Source organism: Hippocampus zosterae, chromosome 13, assembly GCF_025434085.1.
Source record: "Hippocampus zosterae strain Florida chromosome 13, ASM2543408v3, whole genome shotgun sequence".
NCBI classification, from domain to species: domain Eukaryota; kingdom Metazoa; phylum Chordata; class Actinopteri; order Syngnathiformes; family Syngnathidae; genus Hippocampus; species Hippocampus zosterae.
This window is the reverse complement of record NC_067463.1, coordinates 15,246,221-15,267,789: the sequence shown is the minus strand read 5'-3', so window position 1 is coordinate 15,267,789 and position 21,569 is coordinate 15,246,221. Positions and strand designations below refer to the sequence as shown.

At 40.7% G+C, this 21,569-nt stretch overlaps 3 protein-coding genes and 1 long non-coding RNA gene across 6 annotated transcripts; 2 read left to right on the top strand and 2 right to left on the bottom strand.

The window, feature by feature from the left end:
- Window positions 1-270: 270 nt before the first annotated feature.
- ndufb7 (NADH:ubiquinone oxidoreductase subunit B7) lies at window positions 271-1,938 on the top strand. Its single transcript, XM_052085097.1, has 3 exons — window positions 271-548; window positions 1,407-1,575; window positions 1,778-1,938. Exons 1-3 carry the CDS (start codon window positions 437-439, stop codon window positions 1,863-1,865), a joined length of 369 nt encoding a protein of 122 aa, XP_051941057.1. The 5' UTR covers window positions 271-436; the 3' UTR covers window positions 1,866-1,938.
- LOC127613858 (uncharacterized) lies at window positions 1,877-2,407 on the bottom strand. The gene is made up of 2 exons (XR_007966344.1): window positions 2,090-2,407; window positions 1,877-1,971 (listed from the first exon to the last, which is right to left on the bottom strand). It is a non-coding gene; the product is annotated as an uncharacterized LOC127613858 (long non-coding RNA).
- Window positions 2,408-3,032: 625 nt separating this feature from the next.
- On the bottom strand, window positions 3,033-14,845 carry tecrb (trans-2,3-enoyl-CoA reductase b). 3 transcript variants are annotated; one of them, XM_052085028.1, is made up of 12 exons: window positions 14,767-14,845; window positions 9,220-9,270; window positions 6,758-6,809; window positions 6,638-6,682; window positions 6,245-6,348; window positions 5,233-5,348; window positions 4,792-4,897; window positions 4,608-4,680; window positions 4,477-4,520; window positions 4,346-4,403; window positions 3,751-3,839; window positions 3,033-3,615 (listed from the first exon to the last, which is right to left on the bottom strand). In XM_052085028.1, exons 1-12 carry the CDS (start codon window positions 14,779-14,781, stop codon window positions 3,442-3,444), a joined length of 927 nt encoding a protein of 308 aa, XP_051940988.1. In that variant the 5' UTR covers window positions 14,782-14,845; the 3' UTR covers window positions 3,033-3,441. The 3 variants fall into 3 exon arrangements, with proteins under 3 accessions (XP_051940988.1, XP_051940989.1, XP_051940987.1); XM_052085029.1 differs by lacking the exon at window positions 14,767-14,845 and adding an exon at window positions 14,538-14,745; XM_052085027.1 differs by lacking the exon at window positions 14,767-14,845 and having other exon boundaries at window positions 9,220-9,559.
- A 1,698-nt stretch (window positions 14,846-16,543) lies between these two features.
- Window positions 16,544-21,305, top strand: dnajb1b (DnaJ heat shock protein family (Hsp40) member B1b). The gene is made up of 3 exons (XM_052085033.1): window positions 16,544-16,942; window positions 20,026-20,615; window positions 20,724-21,305. Exons 1-3 carry the CDS (start codon window positions 16,732-16,734, stop codon window positions 20,955-20,957), a joined length of 1,035 nt encoding a protein of 344 aa, XP_051940993.1. The 5' UTR covers window positions 16,544-16,731; the 3' UTR covers window positions 20,958-21,305.
- The last annotated feature ends 264 nt before the right edge of the window (window positions 21,306-21,569 follow it).

Genomic DNA, 21,569 nt, shown 5'->3' with positions numbered 1-21,569 from the left:
GTTGAAATGTTTTATTATTGTTTTTATGTAAAATTGAAACAAAGCATGAAACATTAAAAAAAAATACAAAAATAGCTTGGCACGTTAAATATCATTCCAACTAGTTTTGTCTGCAAGTCCCAATGTGGCATTCTTAAACCATCACCAGAAAGTTGTGTGCAAAAAGCTTTAACAATTGTTTTAGAGGAGCATCAAAATTGCTTGATCACCCTGAAATTTACTAGCGGAACTCCTGTTGCTTGCTTAAACGGGAAGATGTTGCTGAAGGACTGAATTTGTCAGCTGTTTATTTCCGGTAGAAACGGAAGTGGATTCAAGGGGCTTGTGTAGGTGACCGAATGGCAGATCGCTGAAGCATTTTGAAGATAATTTCCCAGCACGGAAGAAAGACAGTTCCACTTAATATTATTAAAGTGCATACTCTATAAAGGATACAATGGGGGCTCACCTGGTCAGACGGTACATCACCGAGACCGACACCGAGCCAGACCCGGCGAAGAAATTCGAGTTCGACCCCAATTTTGGATTTCCTGAGAGGAAAGAGCGAGGTTTGTACGAAGTACTTGTGAAACGTTAGTGCGTTGGATGATTGTGTTTGTATATTTCGGTTGGTGTCTGAATTAGCGTATCTGTCTGACCACGTATCGATGTAATCTCGCGATAACTTGTCAAATCGGCCTGTGCGTATTTGGGCTGCATCAAACCATATTTTGACATTTTTCGCAATGTAACAGGAAATGCATTTTTCTCGTACCAATTTTTCCTAGAGGGAAATATTTACTGAATTAAAAAATGATCATGTGTGAATTAGGTTTGTGCAGTTTACCATCCGAACACAGCAATATTTACAATATTTAAATCAGCATGGTGTAATTGTGGTTCCCAAGTTTATCTCACAATTCTGAAGTTCTGGGTTCGAATGTCCTGACATGCATGTTATGTTGGTTCATTGACTAATTGGCTAGAGGTTTGAATGTGCGCGTGAATGGTTGTGTGTTTTCTGTGATTGGCATGGCGATTACGGTGGTGTATGGTGCAACCCGACTTTCTCCCCAAATCAGCCAGGGTAAGGCACCAGCTCACCCGCTACCTTGATGAGGACAACGCCATAGAAGTGGATGGATGCATTTTAAAAGAAATGCTCAGAAATGATTCTGTAATGCAAAACCAATTACTAGCAATTCCCAGATAACTAAATTGTTACTAAGCATAATATAGCATAAAAGTAAATAGTTACTCCACGTGCTGTGTTAACCACCATTACAGTCCTGAATTAATTCATTTTCACTGTTCTCACAGCCAAAACATTTCTCAGCATGGCAGGTTAATCACTGGCTCCTATATTGCGAGTGGATAAAAAAAAAAAAAAGACTAATGGTATGTTTGTGTGTGCGTGCTCCTTCCAGAGATGGTTGCGACCCAGGAGCAGATGAATTTGGCCATGCTGCCGTTGGAGCAGAGGGACTATTGTGCTCATTACCTCCTGAAGTTCATGAAGTGCAAAAGGGACAACTGGCCAAACTTCCTTGCCTGCAAGCACGAGAGACATGACTGGGACTACTGTGAACACCGGGAGTAAGTCTTTCCATCACGAATGACTGTTTTGTCAGTGGTCACTCGTGCTTGAAAGAATATATTTGATTGACCACATAGGGAAATGTTTGCTACGATGCAGTATATTTGCCGACGCTAATGTTTCAAAACAAGATCGGTTCTCATGGCACAAGCGTTCCATCTTCAAGCAAAATGTGTATTTCATGTGTTTGTTTGTCTGTAGCTATGTGATGCGGATGAAGGAGTATGAGAGGGAGAGGAGGCTCCAGCTGAGGAAGAAGAGAATTGAGGCCCAGGCTGAAGCTGCATAATGACACGCATCTTTTCCCCTCATCTCTGTATATAGCTTACACTGTTCACATTAAACAGTGCTGCTTAATTACAGATCGCAGTCATCGCATTTTGTTTGTCGAGCATCTGGGATTTCCCATTGCTCATAGCTCTACCTAGCTCTATGATTCATATGCACTTTGTAAAGATTTCTGATATATGTTCCATGTTCTGACAATGGCAGTTTTTAAAGCTCTAAAATCACATCATACTTACTTTTTTTTTAATTGCTTGAAGAATTGGGAGATTTTAATGTTCTTTTTGTCTATGTTGAATGTGTAATTGTGATTGGCTGGCGACTAGTCCAGGGTGTACCTTAATTCTCTCGCTAAAAATCCAAGGCTATCTCACAGTAGGGATGCGTCTTGCCTGTCTTCATTGCACACACACAATCAAATAGGTGATTCTGGTCCGTGTGTTTTTTTTTTTAAGAACAGACATACAGTTTTGTTCAGTCAGGTTAAACAGCTGGGTAGTCCAGTAGTTAGCACGTCGACTTCACACTGCAGAGGTACCGGGTTCAATTCCATTTCCGGCCTCCCTGTGTGGAGTTTGCATGTTCTCCCCGGCCGGGCCTGCGTGGGTTTTCTCCGGGTACCCCGGTTTCCTCCCACATTCCAAAAACATGCGTGGCAGGCTGATTGCACACACTAAAATTGTCCCAAGGTGTGAGTAAGTGTGCATGGTTGTTCGTCTCTGTGTGCCCTGCGATTGGCCGGCAACCGGTTCAGGGTGTCCACCGCCTACTGCCCGAAGACGGCTGGGATAGGCTCCAGCACCACCCGCGACATCTTGTGAGGATTAAGCGGTTCGGGAAATGAATGTTAAAACACCTTTTACTTTTGACTGTGCTGATGTGCTAAAACGTTGCGAAACACACAAAAAAGTTAACATCCTCTTCTTAAAACGTGAAAAAAATGTATGTTATTGTCATGTGTCACCCTTGTTCTATAATGTCTATATACGTGTGAAATTGTGACTTTTTCAATTTGTATTTTTTTTCTCCAGCATCGGCGGCCTCAACACTCTTTATAAGCACAATTTTGTGCATCTTTTCCGTCTTGTCTAGACAAGTACATGCTCAGATTCTGTCAAATGTTTTTTAGCGCTACATATTCCAGACAGATAAAGAATCAACAAAACCATCACATATTTGATTCCTTTTTATTAATAAATTACTTTTTCAGCGGATTGGATGTAAACAACAATTGACACTTCTGAACATGAAAACAAAAAACAGACCTGCATGAGCTGGAAAGTGTATGTCAGTGCACATAGTCGTTTGGGGGTCAGAACTTATGTGGGCGTACAAAATGATTCACAACCAGGCAAAACTGGTTGCTTTGTTGAGTGTGTAAAATGAGGCAAAGCAAGTGATGCGTTAAACATTTAGCATTTATAGCGAACAAACATGCAACCAGCACGCCAGCATGTTTTCAGTCACTATTTCCAGTTTAAAAGCGGGGGCGAAACAAAGATGATACTTGTCAGGTTGGGATAGAGACAGGCGAGGTCTCTACCAGCAACAAAAGCAAATTTAGATGAAGGAGCCCTTGTCTACAGGACAAAGGGCAAGATGGGTGACCGGAGAGGAGGGTAATCCCGGAATTCCTTCAGGTAGCTGCGATGCTTGCCCTTGGCCCACACAGTCATCTGAATGAAACCCACCAAGGTGAAGAAGGCCACGGGCAGACACTGAGTCATCAGCGTGAAGCCGAGCCAGGAGCCCAACTGCAACAAAAAGAGGAATGTGGAAATGTACATTGGCTGACCTTACGCTACTTATATCAACATGATTAAGAATTTTAGAATGGAGTCATATTTAAGTTTTACCACAACAGGAAAAAAAGAAAGAAATAAAACAACCTCATAAGTGTAATTGGGACAGGAGACCAGCAGAAAGATCCAGGTAAAGGGGTTCTTTGTCGGGTAGGGTATCTTCCTGGTCTTGGAGCCTGAATAAACAAGTGGAGAGAGAGGGATTTCGTTTTTTTTTTTTTTGGTAGATCCATAACAAGTGTGCTCCAACAGTATTTTACTATACTGTAATTTAACACCCGTTGAATGGTATCTCAACATGATGAATGTGATTTTCCAAGTTAAATTTTGGAAATGTGAATTAAAGTCATGTTGGATAGTTTGGATTTTTTTGTGTGTCTAAATAAGACAAATTGTTTTTGTGAAACTGAATATCATATTTCCTTGGGTTGTGTCTGTGTGATATTAAAATTGGTTTGATGAACTGCAAATTGCACAGAAATGAGGAAGGGTGCAGATACTTTTTCCATGCACTGTATCCACAAACATTTAATTTACAAAACAAGTCGATGTACAAAATATTCGTCAAGGCCGGCCAACACTTCACATTAAAATCACAATTTTTTCCACTGATAGTAGGGCAAGACACTTCACATTAAAATCACAATTTTTTCCACTGATAGTAGGGCAAGAGTGCGTATACCTGGTGGACGAAGGTTGCGAAGCGCGATGTGGATGGAAAAGTTGCCAACTTGACAGAACTGAGAAAGAGGACGCCGTTGATGAGAAACACAATCTCTGCGGATGCCATACATTGATTGGAGGGGTTCTTACCAGGAATAAGATGAGGGCCAGTCTGATCTGTTTCTCGCCATAAACTGGAACAGTAAGTCACACAGACACGCGGAATGAAGTCCCAAGGAGACATTTATGTACAAGAGAGTATGTGCTATGTGCACACTCACTTGGCGGTGTATAAAGTGGGTGATTGATGTAATAAGCCATCCATGCTGCAAAGCCCCAGTAGTATGTACAATTCTGAAAATAGACACTTCTTTAAAAATAGTCCTAAAACACGTGCCTCAAACATTGATGAGGCAGCGACATCACATGTCAGATGACAGGGCTCAAATAGTTTAACAGTCGCACCTTGAAGATGTTGCGGAGTGGCATGGTTCCATGAGAGAAGCGATGGACAAACAGCGTCTCCAGCAGCCTTTTCACGTAGTGGAAAGAGTGGCACATACAAGCAAGACTGGGAAAAGCAAAAGACCTGGATTAGCATCTTATTAAAAAGCAAATCTTGATTCGTTGGCCTTTGCGTCATAAAAAGCACGTTGTCGCGGTTCTGTGAAAAACAGGTGTCCATTTTTCATGGGAGTGTCTGCCTTTCGGACATGCTATTAATTAAAAAAAATAAAATTAATTAATGACAAAAACGAGCAGAATGTACGTGGGTTTCAAAGGACAGCTACGATATATAAAGCCTCGCTCATTCGTAACTTGTTGTCAGAAGGCGAGGAGTTCAATTTTTACATGCAAACACATTTGCAAACGTGTCACTTGAGTGACATTTTCCGAGACACTTACTGCACGACCCAATGTTTACTGGTGGTGAAATCATATTTGGGGGCATAGATGAAGGGGACCCTGAAGTAGAACATCAGGTAGATGACAAGAGGTCCGGTGTACTCTGTGAGGAAGACCTGAAAGTCACAAGATGCCATATAATCAAGCATTTAGCACCAACTAAGCATAAACTAGAAAGAGCCAAGAGCGGTATCCATAATTCTTCTTCTTTCGCAAAGTAAATATTTACTGGCAATTGATGCTGTCAGAGGTCCTCAATTAAGATGCCCGTTTCTTTCATTGTTGTGTTTGCACTGGGAGGCGTTCGAAATCTTGGCTTACCTTATTTAATTAACTACATGAATGGCCAGTAGTATAAAAACTGATTTTGTTTAAGATTTAGTTTTTTCATTAGATCTCATGAAATTGTGCAACTGCATCTAAATGTGTACGCTGGCTGCAATGATCTAAAATGTCCTATTTTGCCATAATATTGATTTAACGAGGACATACAGTACACTGCTTAGCAAATGTATTAGAGGGCCTCTCATGAAGAGATCCTGCATCGTGAAATGCTCTTATCTGGACTCCGGAGCAGCTAAATTCAGCCACAAAAAAACATATTTGTACATATTTTAGCTGCTTCATTGTATTAGTTATAATGTATGGCCAAAGACAATATAAAGCAATAAACTGGTTTGATAAAGTCTAATTTAGGCTGACCGTCACACACCCGCACACACTGTAGCATTCATGTGCTGATGTGTGCCCTTATAGGGTGCGGCCTTGTGAAAGACTCCAGCTCCAGTTGCTTTTTCGCCATGTGGCTTGTTCAATGTTGGGTGGACAATTAGCCCGCCTTCACTGTGCTGTTATCATACGTCATTACTTCTTCTTTAACAGCCTGATTTCAGCAACCTTTGTATCTGTGCAAATAAGTCACAACATACTCTCCTCCAACATAGTCGAGGCAAACCATGAACTGTTAATATCATTGCTCAACTCTACTGGATGTGGTAGAACCTGTACTGACCGTGACCCAGCTGATTTGAGCCCCCAGGTCTCGGAAGTAAAAAGTTGCTGTGGTTCCCACAGGAAGCTGCTGCAGAACGTCCTCATCCTTCAGTGATTTCCCCTCTGAAACATACCGGTACACACTTTTACTTAACACACACTCAGAGAGGTCCAATGTACTGCACGTGCAAGCATGAGCACAGAAGCTAAGGACTACTTTAAAAGTGTGTTTTAATAAATGTGAGCGTGTTCAACGTGGGCGGGAGGAGTGAAATGGCAGTATGTTGTTCATGTTTTATATGGATTTTCACCAATTGTGGGTGGAGCTGGAAAACATCTTGAAGATAAACGAGGGTTAACCACAGACTTCGTTGACTATGAGGTTACGTTAATGAAGCCACAAACGACTTACTGGGATCAAGGCGAATGGATTGTCTGGCTGGGTACCACTGTGGATCTGAAACAGACAGACAAGCGTGAACATTTGTTTGCCATTAATTACGATGTATGAGGCCATAGTGAAAACACTCACGGCTCTTGTGGAACATAGACTTGATCTCCCCAATGGTGGCATTTGGTTCCACCTGCAAATAACAACGTGACAAATCAATTGATGTAAACACACAGATGAACAGACACCAATCCAGTTTTCCATTCATGACAGTGATTAGCAGTAAATTTAGCTCTGGCAGTGCCCACACACACACGAACAATCCAACAGCTGGTATTCAGATTTCAAGGATCCTACAACCACAGCCAAAGCACACGGCATTGTGCCAAGCTGACAGCAACCAACTTGACTAAATATGAACCCAAAATTGTAGTAAAACACACAAAATATTGATGCCTATACAGTACTAATGGCCATATAGTGACTTGATGTTGGCATACTCCCCCTCACCCCTCCCCCCCAAAAATCAATCAACCAAGCAATCAATAAATCTATTTACACAACATATTCCATGTACAATATCGAGACACACACTTCCAATTAACTAAATTCAAAAGTACACAATTCAAAATGAAATAAAAATTAAACTACCTGTTTAATGAAAAAATTATTAATATTACCGGGTATAACCTTGGTTTGGAGTTGTGTCGCCCCAAATCTTTGAATTCAAACCAAAACATTTGGAACCATCATAAGCATCTGACTTTGTGGAAGAAGACCCGCCCGTCTCTGTTTGCATCAAACGTGCACATTTCATGATTTCACAGCCACAACAGATGTTTCTGGTGACACTCTGTGAAGTTTCATCGGTATTCTTTCTCTCTTTCCTTACTGTCATTCTTCCCACATATAAAAAAAAAAAGAACTAAAAAAAATCTACAGTAATGCTTATTCTAACACGGTATTATGCTTTGGAATGGGACCAAATGACCCCGTATCACTTAACTCAACTGAATTGATTGTGTACAATGCAAACTTAATTTGTGTATGATTTAAATTGCTCATCTCTGGAAAGTAGAGCTTGTTTGAGTGTTAAAGCTCTCTCGCCAATTACAAGATGTGTTTCTTTTTCCATGCGTGCTGAACTTTCAGAGCCATTTCATTAATAGACTGCTTGCCCGAGCTTTGCTAGACTGACAAGCATCAATTCTTTCCACGTCAGTCTGAAGACCTTGCGACCTTTTCAGCAGGATGACATCGCTTTAAAAAAACTGTACACAACTTCCCACAAGTATCTGGACTTCATTAAGTGCTCAGTTTGCGGTTTTGTCCTATAAACCCTGACTAGACATAATAAACCGTTTAAAGAAACAATCCACTTCCAAAGCAACCCCATCCTTTCTGTACTGTATCTGCCTTACACGAGATTGACAAAAGCATTGGGACACCTTGCCATTACACTGCAAGGAGTGAAAATGGCATGTATGTGCTGCTACGTCATTCTAATCTGCCCAAGGCCTTCAGAATCAGTAGTACCAATCAATGTAATTTAAAATAGATGAGAAATTTCACAGAATCTCCAACAAATCCGCCTTTCATTTCTCCACCCAAAGCAAGCACGCTGACTCTGAATGACATCCGCATGTTTCCATTCTATGGTTGGTCAGAGCAACCCAAATTCAACTAGCAAAACACATTTGCGGTGATCTGAAAACATACATACATTGAGTAATTATGTTAGTGAATATTTGCTTATTCATCCAGAAGAACATTTGTGAAGTCAGCCTAAAAGAGGGTCTAATGGCACATACACACACCATCTTTGTTCTAGTTCACCCTAAAGGTGTTTGATTGACTTGAAGTCAGGATGCTGAAGTTCTTGCCTTCGTGGACATTGCCCTGTATATTATGGTACACTCATGCTTGAAAAGAAATTGGCCTTCCCTGACTTCAATGTTTGGGTATAGAATTGTTTTGGTAAAATGAAGGAAATTAAGATTTAAATGGTAAACGGGGTGCATTTATTTTGCGCTTTACAGAGGCTAACCTTCACCCATTCAGATACCAATGAGCAGCTCCTGCCCTGCAAGGTGCTGCCAGGCCCAACTGGGAGCAAATCAGCGTATTGTTTTTCCATTTGATTGTTTAATACACCCATTCAAGAAGTGATTTTCAAACAAATGTTAACTTGGATGGTGACTTCACGACTGCGTTTGCATCGGCTAGTGATCAACTCGTGATCGACTAACTAAAGCATTCAAATTTGGGTTGATATGGGTGATGTACCATAAACTGAGCATCCACTGCATATTGACTTTGTACCTTTCAACTAAGTGGCCAGAACACCAAACAGGCAGAGTTCGGTCACGTGTGAAAGTGTGCGTTTACAGTTGCACGGTCTTTGACGACAACTGAGGCAGATTCGGTATGTTCTCGAAAAGGTATGACTCTCACTGACACAGTTGGATATTTTTACATTACAGAGGACCCAACTTCGTTGTACCAGTTGTGTGCAAAAAGCATTCGCACGCCCAATCTATGCAAAGAATCATGCAAATTGTAATATGAGTGTTCGTGAAAATAGTTCAGATGTCATTGCTCACCTTGTCCAGGAAGCAGAGCTTGTCCTTGGTCTTGGCATCAAGTATCTCCACCTCAAAGAAAACAACAGCCTTTTTAGCTTTTTTAGCAGGTTTACGTTTGACTGGTGCGGGGGCCAGTAGAGGTGCAGCCGCTATCCCGTTAGCTGGCCTTTTACCAATGGCAGCCTCAAGCGCGAGGGCATCCATGTCAACGGTCCACCTTCTGAACTCACTTTATTCACTTCTCTCCACCACCAAAGTGTCAAGCCTAGAAACACTGCAAGCCAGAGGAGAGTTGCTGCACTCAGCTGTGGAAATAAATCTGTCTCCCTCATGCTTGGTGCTTTGACAGCCCCTCCCTCTTCCTCCGCTACCTCATCCAACAACCCCATCCCACCCCGACTGCTCTCATTCCATCGCTTCTGGCCAATTGCTTATTTCAATTGCCAAACAAACCCTGGAGAGTGGACAAGTGTGCAAACAGTTGCAGATTTGGATCGGCCATCTGCAAACATCTCATGAAGGGAAATAGGCACGCGATTATGGAGTTGGTTTGATTATGCAATACGCCCCCCCCACCCCCCCCCCCCCGGCAACTCCCCTCTCCCAATCTTACCATAAAGACAGTCTGACACCGCTCAGTCTAGTCTACAGCTAAGTTGCCAGAAGGGACAGAGGTGTTATGACAACCAACACCGTTCGACCCCATCTCCTCCTCTCCCTGTAGCTAAATATAAAATCAACTGCTAACGCTGCACAACCCTTTTGCCACCGACCCCCCTATATGTCCATGGGGTGATGTCATTAGACTGACATTGCCATTTGTGTCTTAAAAACACCTGACTTCTTCAACAGGTTCTGTTGGGTGACTGGTCGTTTCAAACCCTCTTTTCCCATCTTTCAGTCACACACAGCAGGAGTTGCCTTTTTTGCCACCCAAAGGTGATAATACCACAGATTCTTCTCACTAAGTTAGGGCATTCCCCTTGCTGAAGCCCACCCATGCCTCTCCACCCTCTGATGATCAACAGTTGCACATACAGTTGTCATTTCTCAATGAAAGGCATACACAGTTAAACCTTGCAACGTGGCGCTTCAACTCAGACGCGTTTGCTGTTGGACTTGTCAATGAACATCGAATATGAATGCGCCAACGCATTTTCACATCATTCGCAAGCCCACAGGCCAACGTTAAAGTTGAACGGCACTTATTAGAGCGTCGCTATTTGGCATGGTAGAGCGCCATATTGTTTTGTTTGTTTGTTGGCAGGGTACTTACTGTCTAATGGAGAATCGTGTACATCAGGGGTTATCATTTTTGATGACTAATATAATATTAAAATTATATATATATATATATATATATATATATATATATTATACTAGCTGGTTCGCCGCCCTCTGGGCGGCTCATCAGCTAGTTCCTGCAGAAGGCTGGTAAGGTGGTGGTTCGCCGCCCTCCGGGCGGCTCATCAGCTAGTTCCTGCGGAAGGCTGGTAAGGTGGGCCTTCGGCCCACAAAAGTGTTGTTGCTTGTTTCAACTTTTTGTTCATCTTCATTGCTTATCGCGAAAATAAAGACATGTTTAGCTCTACTAAATAACTAACAATTTTATTGCAATGCTTGTGGGTAGACAACATTTTTTCGCTAAGATGCCCGCGCGATCGTAGTGAGCCACTGCCTGAGCGGCGCAGTGGCGGCGCGGTGAAGTAGGTACGTTTTGAAAAGGGACAGACGGAAGCACAGACCGCGTGCGGGACGACGCGCAATATATATATAGATAAACAGTATATATAGTACACACACTTTTTGATGATGACTTAAACTGCTCATTTGACTAATTAAGGGTCAATAGGATCCACTGTATATTGAAAAAAAGTGACATTATTGGGGCGGGGGGCATATGGCCCCATGATACTGTTCTTGAGGCCAAGCATCCAAGCATACCCATGGCCACTTTATACCCCTCACGCCATCCTTGTCTATATAAAGGCTCAAGCTAATAGTAACAGCCTGTCAGTCTACGGCACAATGAGCTGAGGGGGAAGCGAGGAAAATTTAACTTCAACAGCTCTTGGTACGGTAAACACAAGCAAAGACTGGCTAATTTGCCAGATCCATCTGCAAGGTAAGATTGTGATTGTCAAATCATTATTATTTGAATGTTGGGAGTCGATTTGCAGGGTTTAGCAACTACTAGACACAGTTGGTCTACAGTGAAAGAGAGAGAAAGAAGTAGGGATTTTATGGCCCTCTGGTGCAGTCTGGGTTATATTTTACAAAATAAACAAGGATTTTTTTGTTTTTTAAATTAGTGATTTTCATGATAATCATCAAGTGTTGCGTAGAATGTGTGGAATTGATTGTTGTTTGTTTAATCAACTGGATCGAAATGGAGTGCACTAATTGGCTTCCACCAGCAGAGGTAATAAAGTTGTGTTCAATACGACAACGGGACAAAAGTGCGAGTGAAGAGAAAGATTCACAATAAAATATTTGAAAAAAAACACCAAAAAAAAACAAGTAATGAATGCTATGACTGCTTTCTTCCAGAGACATTCAAGTAAATGTTCATCCAGCTTTTGTTTCAAGGAAGTAGTGATGGGCAATACCAGACAATTTGGACCCAATTTCATATTGAATACTTGTAAATACCAATTTTTTTTGTAAATACCAAAACTGATAAATATTTTTTCTAAATACTCATACTTTGTGTGGGTTTTTTTTTGGCCCTAATTAAGCACTTGACAATCACCGCCCATTTAACAATTGTTATATGTTTTGTTCATAACATGTTGATTTAAAAAAATATATGTATATATTACTTAAAGGGTAAGTCATTTAAAAATATCTGCAATACAGTAATATGTTATATGCGCCCCCATTAGTCTCAAAGCGGCATTACGATTAATATTACATTTGTGGAATGTGAAATCCAGCTGTTTTTATCCCTCTCTGGGGGTGGGCATTTTGCCACTTGCTGAAAATGACATCACAGTTGTTTAGGTCTCAGGTTACGACCAATTACAGCAAATGCTAGCAAACGTCACATGACCAAACTCATGAAAGAGGTGAGCTGTGATCAGTCGTCACTTGAGTCCTGAGCAACTGTGATGTCATTTTCAGCCGAAAGCAAATGGTAAAATGGTCACCCGCGAGATACATACGAGGTGGATTTTTCGGATTAATTCATACTACACAAAAAATAAATAAATAAAAAAGATGACGCCGTGTTCAGACGAGAGGGGGCACATTGAATATATTATTGTAAAGAAAATCTTTGAGTCGATTTCCCATTTCACTTGACATTTTAATTTGTCAAATGAACAATAACTTTGATGAGCAGGATTATTCATCAAACAAATTATTATTCCTTACAGGAATGCAAATTAAAAGTACTTGTAATTTCTTCAAATAATTATGAATTGTCTTGTTTAATACAATAAAAAATGTACATATATTTGAACACGTTTTCAGGAACAGTAGCAAACTGTAATCACATTTGTCATACAGCTTGTATGTAGTAAATTCTCCTAACAATTGTGGGACACATTACCTTTTTATTAAATTTATTAATTAGAGTGCATTCACAAATTTAATCTGACGCTCTAACTTCTCTGTGAGAAAAGCGTTCCAAGAAGCAGAGCACCATCACTTTACTTGAATTTACCAACATTTTATTGTCAAATCCATTCAAATCCCACAACAGCCCAGAACCCTTGCATCTTTAATTAGAACTTCTAACTTCCATCTTGTCTAGCCTCAGGCTCTGACGCTCTGTGTCCAAAGTCAGAGCGCACTCCAGGCACCCCAAAGTGTGGCACTCTAGTCTATATAACCAAATAGCACATTCCAACGATGCTGTGAGTTTCCAAACGGTCGGAGATGAGCAAAGCGTGCTTGGACAAATTTCCGAACACTTGATATTCGTGAGATGATCAAAATATCATTACCACCGAATCAATACACCCATCCCTGCAAGGAAGTAACTCCATGATTTTAAAAAAAACCATACTAACGTGTATCCCCATGTCCACCAAGTACAGTCCTGTAGTCAATATTTTGAATTTTGACGGGTAAGAAACTGATCCAAACTGTACCAATTTGGCAATTTTTAAAACTCTTACCCATCAACTGAAGTATACATGTCACATCACGGACACATCGTGTTCACATTCTAAGTCACTTCTATTTTTGGAATGTGAACAAGTACATAAAAAGGTCGAATTTTACAAAAAAAACAAATCAATAATCTGAATTGAGCATCACACTCTTCAGTGTGAACATAGCCTAATAATAACAAATATCATCAGCATGAGCATAAATTTAAATATAAATCAAATCCATATTGTTGTATTTACACTAGTTTGAGGTACTTCAAATTAGATGGTACAAATGGTTTAACAATAACGATAATAAAGACAAATAATGTTAATATATTATTTAACACAATCCATAGCAAACGTTTTGGAACAAGCTTGCATTGTTAGTCATGTCCAGATAGAGCTTTGCATCAATGTGCTGATATTTTGGCTACGATTAAGCACCAAATGTTTCAGTAAAATTCAGTGCCCTTCTACACTACTGCTAACGATGATCACAATAACAAAAGAATTGTTCAATGAATACAGTGCCAATCAAAGCATTAAACATTATTAGCCTTATGACATCACTACTACATTGGATCTCATTCATATATGTGACAGATTAATAAACATGTTCTTTTACCTTAAGGGTAAAAAAATAAAAACACACTCTACTCATCAAACTTTATTCAATGTGCTGCTTCTGACAGGATTTATTTTATCCCGAACATCGTTATTTATGATGTGTCCACATAGTCCCTGGACTTGTATCATTCATGTGTTGTTAAATTCCCACTCAGGTTCACAAAGCCATTAGTGCCAAGAGACACTTGTCGAGTTGGTTTCAGTCATACTGCTTCAATCCTGTCTGATGGGTTGTGGGGCTCTTGGAACTCAAGGAGACATTTTCTTTCCCGCTTTCGGTACTTCAATGTTTTGGTTGAGTTTTACACACGATCAAACACGTGAATTGTATCTTGATTTGCAGAGACGTGAAAAATCTTCGCTGGGCCAAGAGGGACCGTTGCAACGCCCAAGAGGGACCGTTGCAACAAGACTGTCTTATCAAGTGGATTATTGAGTAATAACGTGACAAAGAGGGCCATGAGTCATTCCAGCCAGAGATGGCGGTGATGCAGCGTGTTACGCGATGTCTTCAGATAGCAGATATGTTTAGTTCAATTGCAGATTGAAGAAACGCGACACACTAGTCTTCTCACTACGACTAATTCAGCGATGAGAGCGTACACTCACCAATAAAAAACGCTGAGGTCAAGAATACGCTCAAACACAAAGCTTCGGTCACAGCAGGCAGTCGATGTAACCTGCCGTGCTGTACCACGCTAACTACTGCATAACCAAAGATTGGCTAATGCCACGGTGTTCACTGCGATGTAGTTACATAAAACATTCGCAACTCATTAAATTGCTCAAATCTACGAAAACTCCACAGTGAGTTGAATGACTCATTGTCGCTACTCACCTCATAGTGCTTCATCTTGTCAGTCCTTTCCTTGGTATCACAAATGATTGACGCAGCAACCTCCAATCAGAGAACTAATATCCCAACACTGACGGATATTGGGCGGGATAAACGATACCTATTAGCCAATCAGACTTCGTGTTAGTCGGAAGAATTTGCCCATAGCATCCGCTTCCGAGCAAATACGACTGGTGAATTGGAAGGTCGTTGTCCATACGAACTTGTTACATTTGTACTCAGAAATGAAGACCATACCCCGGCAGAATTTGTGAAATGTTGGCATTTTTTAGGGAAAATAATAAGAGCATCTAATACTTTTCTGTATTGCTATGTATCCAAATAAAAATGTGAATGTGAAAAATAATGGAAAATTAAATCAGTTTGTTGTGCCTGATCATTCATGTTCTTGTTTGTTTGTGTTTTACATAGTGGTACACATCTTTCAAAACCTGCCAACGTATATAAATTTATAAGACCAGCAGTATGTCACGTGTTGATGCCAATGCTCACTGGTCACAATCAGGGCCCGCCTACGCCTCTTTCTGGCATGAAGCAAAATTAAATTTTGAAGCCCTCTATTTCTTCTCATATAGATGATAATTGACTATTAATACCCACATTATAAATTAATTCCTGAAGGAACTGACTGCTGATATGTTTATTAATCTATGAAGGTAACACATTCAGAGATAAGAACGGCGAGACTGTTGAATTATACAGTACATCTTCAAGTGATTAAGTACTAAGTGGCATAGTGAATATTATTACTGGCCTTACTTTATTTCTGATGTACTACTGCAAAAGAAATGTGAAGAAGTCATTTGTAGTTCAATAATAACATTTAAGTGTAACAACAAATAAAATCACTTAGTGTGATTATTTAAAAAAATAGGTACAACTTTAAAATACAGATACAAAAAAATACAATGTTAAGCTAATACTGATGTAATGATGAGGGAAAATATCTAAACCTGTACCGTATTCCAAACATGTATCTTGTATTTGTTACTCTGGTCTTCCTAAATACAGTACTCAAGGCTCTCTTCACTGTTAACAACTTAGGGCTCCCCTGAGTGGTTGTGGGCCTTTCACAGGTGCTTAGTTTTTTATATACCCTGAGCTAGCTCTGGTCACAACATCAGGTACCCTCGATAATCCAATGTGATAACAATACAGGGAAAAAATGATGCCCTTAAAATATGATTTACAATATGTTGCTTTATGTATTAAACGACAGCTACCATTAATTTAAATTGCCATCATCATCAAAGGCATCTTGCAATAAGGCAACTTGTGTGACACTGTCTATTTTTTTCATCAACCGTGAAAAGAGCGTACAGCGCTCAACCTAAAGCCCGACACATATCCTGAAGGAAAAAAATAATTTGTTTTTTTTTTTCTTCATTTAATGTTTGTTTGTTTTATCCCTCGCAAAAAAAAAAAGATCGAGCAGTGGCCGGACTGTCTTGCTTCATAACTTGAGTAACAACTATTTACATACCTCACTGGTGTGCAAAAATCTGGGCCACACCTTACTGAAACAAATGTTCAAGTCAGCACTTTTTGACGTTTGGTTGAGAAAGAACAGTGTTGTGTATTTGTCCTTATGTCGCTTTTTCAACTCATAATGTTTTATGTTGGCTGTGCAAAAAGAACTACCACATGCTACTTTAAAAATAGTTTGTTTCTAAAGGGATGGAGCTTTACTGTACAGGAATATTTCTGACTATACATGAACGCATCACTGTTTGACGTGAGTGGGGCGTGGTTTATTTCAGTTGCTGGATTCTGCACAGCGGAGATCGTACTGGCTTGTTATGGAAATCTCTGGAAGTTTCCATACGGTTTATATTCACACTGTCTCGGGCGTGTCGCAGATTTGAAACCGGGCATTGAACGAGGACTCAGGCTCTTCCGACAGTTGTGCATTTAAACGACTGACTGGCTGCCGGTTGGGCGGGCATAATGGGGAAAGACTACTACGACATTTTGGGAATTAAAAAAGACGCCTCTGAGGACGACATCAAGAAAGCTTATCGTAAGCAAGCTCTGCGTTACCACCCAGACAAGAACAAGTCGCCGGGAGCCGAGGAGAAATTTAAGGAAATCGCCGAAGCTTACGATGTTCTGAGCGACCCAAAGAAAAAGGACATTTACGACCGCTTTGGGGAAGAGGGTAAGCTTTTCCTTTTGTTTATTTGAAATAGCGACGCTGTAAGTTTTTTTGGTGGGCCACTTTTGATGGGAGCAACACACAGACGTCGTTTGGTACGTGTGCCTAATGGAACGCGTTCCTAATAGAGCACACTCGATTTAAGTTTAGTCGTCGAACTTTGTTGTCTGGGCCGGGATATAAAAGCAAACCTCTTAAAGCAGCGACTCCGCTGCTAGTCCTTAGTTGTGTTGTCAGACTTGTGCGACTTAAAAGATGGATAAAATAATATGGAAGTGACGTGTCTTCCAAATTTAAATCAAGCGTCACACCGTTAATACTTGGGATGGCAAGTGGAGTCCTCTAGATTAGACGTGAATGTGGGCCATAAATGTACATAGTAGAAAACGTCAGCACAGTAATTATAATAGATTTTTACTGTACGCCTTCCTTTTGTTTGTATGACTGGAGAAACGCGTTCGCTGGCCCACGAATTGTTACCATGGTAATGAAATACACAGCAAGGTCCATGTGGAATGGGTCAAACTTTCTCCCAATTTTAAATATTACATAATTTATCTTATCCATCATATACACTTTTAACGCGTGATGTTATTTATGTTGTTATTTTTTTAAGTAAGTCTTGTTGCCTTGCTTAATGGTGTCCTGTGGTCAGGCAGGAAGCATACAAAACATCCAATGCCCCACCTGGATTTTAACCTTCGTTCTTTTTTGTACTCTTTGAGTTTTAATTGACTCTTTCTTTCTTTGGAATTTGACTCAGCATGACTTAGATTTGTTCTTGATTTTACTGTTTGGTGCTTTCTACTGCCTTTATTACCGATTTGTCTTACTGTTTATTGTGGATGTTAAATTGCTCCATGTACAGCACTTTGTATGCAGCGATGGCTGTTTGATGGCTGTGCTCTATAAATACTGTTTACTTGACTTGACTTGACTCAATCAGAGGCAAATCTCTATTACAGGGTTCAGGATTTTTTTTCCAACTTTATTGTGTTAATTTATCAAGACATTTTTTAATGTTTTTGTAATCATCAATTTGCACAGTTCAAAGCACGAACATGCCTGCAAATAGAGAGGTAATTTACTCAAATATCATCAATTTTGCCAAATCACTTAGCAACTATCCCGATCCTTCTAGTGACTATTTTTCATCAAAGCAAAAAGCAACTTTCAGAAACAGTCAACATAAATTGAGTCACGGCTTTCCTCACAGCTGGGCCATATGACAATTTCTATCGCGAAGACGATAGAAATCATTCTGTCCTTTTACTTGTCTACTATTGCGTCTATCGTAATTTGTCATATGGAGGAAAGTGCAAGAACGTTAGGCGTAAACTTTGAAAGTTATGCCGTACAGCTGCCACCAGGTGGCAGACGAAACAACGACAGTATAGTTGTAGGGAAGTGAATCATATGCAGTACACTACTGTACTGTACAGTCATCCTACATTACAAAGGTACGGGGCATAATAAAATTTAATGGCTAATAAAAATTAATAAATAACAAGGTGAGTGAATGCAATAATGACTGCTACTACAGTACTTTGGGAAAGAATACATTAACAACATCAAACCCGTAATTATTATTAACTATTTACAACAACAACAAACAGTCCCCGAAGGCATGCCGGGTACTCCTTAAACTACACAACCATAGCAATTTGCATTTTGAGCCTCATCAGCTTAGAATGTAAAAAAACAACAACAACTGAGAACAAGTTTTTTTCCCCCACGGAGACCGTCCCATAAAGCTTCGCTGGGCTGCTTATGTCACCTGCATCGAGACGCTGCAGCAGCGAGCTGCTATTTGCAAAGCTAACCACGTTATCCTGAAAGGCCGCAATTAAGGGTTTGGATGAATGAGTATACTTTACAGAGGTATAGCTGGGCTCTCATTCAAGTGGGGCATATCCACCTTTTGACAGCAACACAACAGGCAGATTAATAATTGTCCGAAGAGAAAATTATACAAAATAATTCTACACACAGCCAAACTGGAAACGACTGGTCCGGCTCCTTGTACGTCAGCCGAGAGGAGTGGCCTAGAAGATCAAGTCAAGTCTAGTACAAGTATAGTACAACTGTATTGTCACATGCAGCACATGTGACAACAAAATGTGATTAAATTTCCTCACTCATAAACAAACAACAAGAGGATGAAAAGTATCTTAAAATTGAGGACATGTGAATCAGAAAATGGCAAATACCAGGTCCTTAATTTTTGTATTTGTAGCAGAAGTTGACAAAGCATTGCGTTTTTCGGTCAACTCCGAAGTAGTCTTTTTGTGTGTGTGTGTGTGTGTGTGTGGGGGGGGGGGGGTATTTATTTATTATCACCCCCCAAAAAAGAGACCTGGAACAGTACTCTTGGTGCATTAACATATGCATGCTAAAGAATGTTGCTACCGGCAATAATGCAATACTACTTTTTTCCATTTCTTATACTTTGATCTGGCTAATGCTTTTGGTGCCACCTTCTGATTCACCAAAAGTATTCACTAACTGCCTAAAGTGGAGGATTTTGCCTGCTTTTGCTCGAAGACAGTGTTATATTTTCTTTTTCTTTCGTTCTTGACAATACAAATTATTTGTGTCAATAAGCTCACATGCAAATGAATTTATTTTTGAAGCATGACACTGTTAAGAATGCCACTGTTATGATTGAGAGGACATTTATACCTCCAGGACAGACCTTCTAGTTGTTCTTTTGCTAAAACCTTATGATTTTCATGCTGAGGGACATCACACAAATATGTGTCATCAGACTCGTGCTTTCTTCAGATTATAGTTTATTGTCACCACGTAGTGCAATTCTGGAATACAACAGGCCGTTCATTGCTATTTTTATTATGGAAAATTAGATATATTTCCAGTATTAAATTGTTTTTATTTACTTCTTGTGACCTACGGTAGATGTCTGGATCAGTATGTTTACAGGCACCAGATTGATGACGTGAGGATTACACCAGACAATAATATATTCGAGAAAAAACATGCATCGTTGGGTAGCACAAAACAACAGACTTTTTCATCGGTACATTAATTTTACCATTCATATCTGTGTTCTCCCCCCTCTCAATCAGGTCTGAAAGGAGGCGGTCCCTCAGGTGGTGGTGGCGGTGGTCCAGGCAACTTCAGCTACACCTTTCAGGGTGACCCACACGTCATCTTTTCAGAGTTTTTCGGAGGACGAAATCCTTTTGAGCAATTCTTTGGCGGCCGCAATGGCGGCATGGATGAGGATATGGACACTGATGATGCGTTTGCCCGCTTTGGAATGGGTGGCGGCGGCTTCCCCCGCTCCTTCAGCTCTGGTTTGGGAGGGTTTGGCGGTCACAGTAGTGTTGTGAAGAAACAACAAGACCCCCCTTTGGTGCATGAGCTGCGGGTGACCTTGGAAGAAGTGCTGTCTGGTTGCACAAAGAAAATGAAGATTTCTCGCAAAAGGGTGAATCCTGACGGGCGAACGCTGAGAAGAGAGGAGAAAATCCTGGAGGTGCAGATCAAGAAGGGTTGGAAGGAAGGCACGAAAATCACATTTCCCAAGGAGGGTGATGAAACCCCAACAAACATTCCAGCTGATGTGGTCTTTGTGTTGAAGGACAAACCGCATGCTTTGTTCAAGCGGGACAACTCTGACATTGTTTACACAGCCAGGATTTCACTCAGAGATGTAAGTTCAAAATCAATATACATTTTCAATGTGCTGGAAATACCCAAATGAGGAATGTATTTTTTTTTCTTGATGTGGAACTCACGTGGATGTTCCTTCTGCCCTCAGGCCTTATGTGGCTGCACAGTCAACGCACCAACACTGGAAGGCCGAGTCGTCACAGTGACATCAACGGATGTGGTGCAGCCCGGGATGAAGAGACGCATCAGCGGTGAGGGGCTACCGTATCCCAAGCGCCCTGATCGTCGAGGTGACCTGATTGTGGAATATGAGGTCAAGTTCCCCGAGAGGCTCAGTCAAAGCGCCAGGGACACAATCGCCCAGGTTTTACCTCGGTCGTAAACACGCCAAAGTGGACTCAAGCCCCACAGCCCCACACACTGACCCACCCTGCCCTTCCTTAAGCTGCCAATTCAGTTGTATTTTTTGTATAGCACCACATGGCAGATAATGTTGTGCACTGTTGTCACACCATAGATATGGGACATAATACCTAGTGACCCATATTGTAAATGCCTCATTGGAAAATGTAAGATATTATAGGCTAGATTGTAAAAAAAAAAAAGCCTATCTTTTGAATGTTACGTTTTATGAATGAGATTCTATTTTGCTGAAATATTTGTGTATAAGGGGACTGGAGCTACGGAATTGTGTTAACCGCAATAAAAAGTGAGAGGATTTGATTGCTTATACTGTGTTTACTGATCTGTCAACTTGGCAAGTGAGCGGTATGATGATATCTTGGACTCAAATGTGAGGCCTTTCAGCTATTGCAGTGCAGTCAGGAATACACATGTGCGGCCTCAAGCAGGATACTTTAAAAGGTAAGCAAATATCTGCACGTTTGTCTCATAATCATGATTGACCGAACCCACAGGACAAACTGAAGTCAGTTAGTTGGGTAAAACGAGCTTCTTGGAAAATGACAACAACTGCAAATTCTATTTAAACTGA

Excerpts from the sequence above, each read along its gene's own strand:
- ndufb7 (XM_052085097.1), top strand. The coding sequence starts at position 437 with ATGGGGGCTCACCTGGTCAGACGGTACATCACCGAGACCGACACCGAG. Across the intron at positions 549-1,406 it reads TCCTGAGAGGAAAGAGCGAG|AGATGGTTGCGACCCAGGAG; the intron begins GTTTGTACGAAG and ends TGCTCCTTCCAG. Across the intron at positions 1,576-1,777 it reads GACTACTGTGAACACCGGGA|CTATGTGATGCGGATGAAGG; the intron begins GTAAGTCTTTCC and ends GTTTGTCTGTAG.
- tecrb (XM_052085027.1), bottom strand. The coding sequence starts at position 9,405 with ATGGATGCCCTCGCGCTTGAGGCTGCCATTGGTAAAAGGCCAGCTAAC. Across the intron at positions 4,681-4,791 it reads CACTCCGCAACATCTTCAAG|AATTGTACATACTACTGGGG; the intron begins GTGCGACTGTTA and ends GTCTATTTTCAG. Across the intron at positions 3,616-3,750 it reads GTCCCAATTACACTTATGAG|TTGGGCTCCTGGCTCGGCTT; the intron begins GTTGTTTTATTT and ends TTTTTGTTGCAG.
- dnajb1b (XM_052085033.1), top strand. The coding sequence starts at position 16,732 with ATGGGGAAAGACTACTACGACATTTTGGGAATTAAAAAAGACGCCTCT. Across the intron at positions 16,943-20,025 it reads CGACCGCTTTGGGGAAGAGG|GTCTGAAAGGAGGCGGTCCC; the intron begins GTAAGCTTTTCC and ends CCTCTCAATCAG. Across the intron at positions 20,616-20,723 it reads CCAGGATTTCACTCAGAGAT|GCCTTATGTGGCTGCACAGT; the intron begins GTAAGTTCAAAA and ends TTCTGCCCTCAG.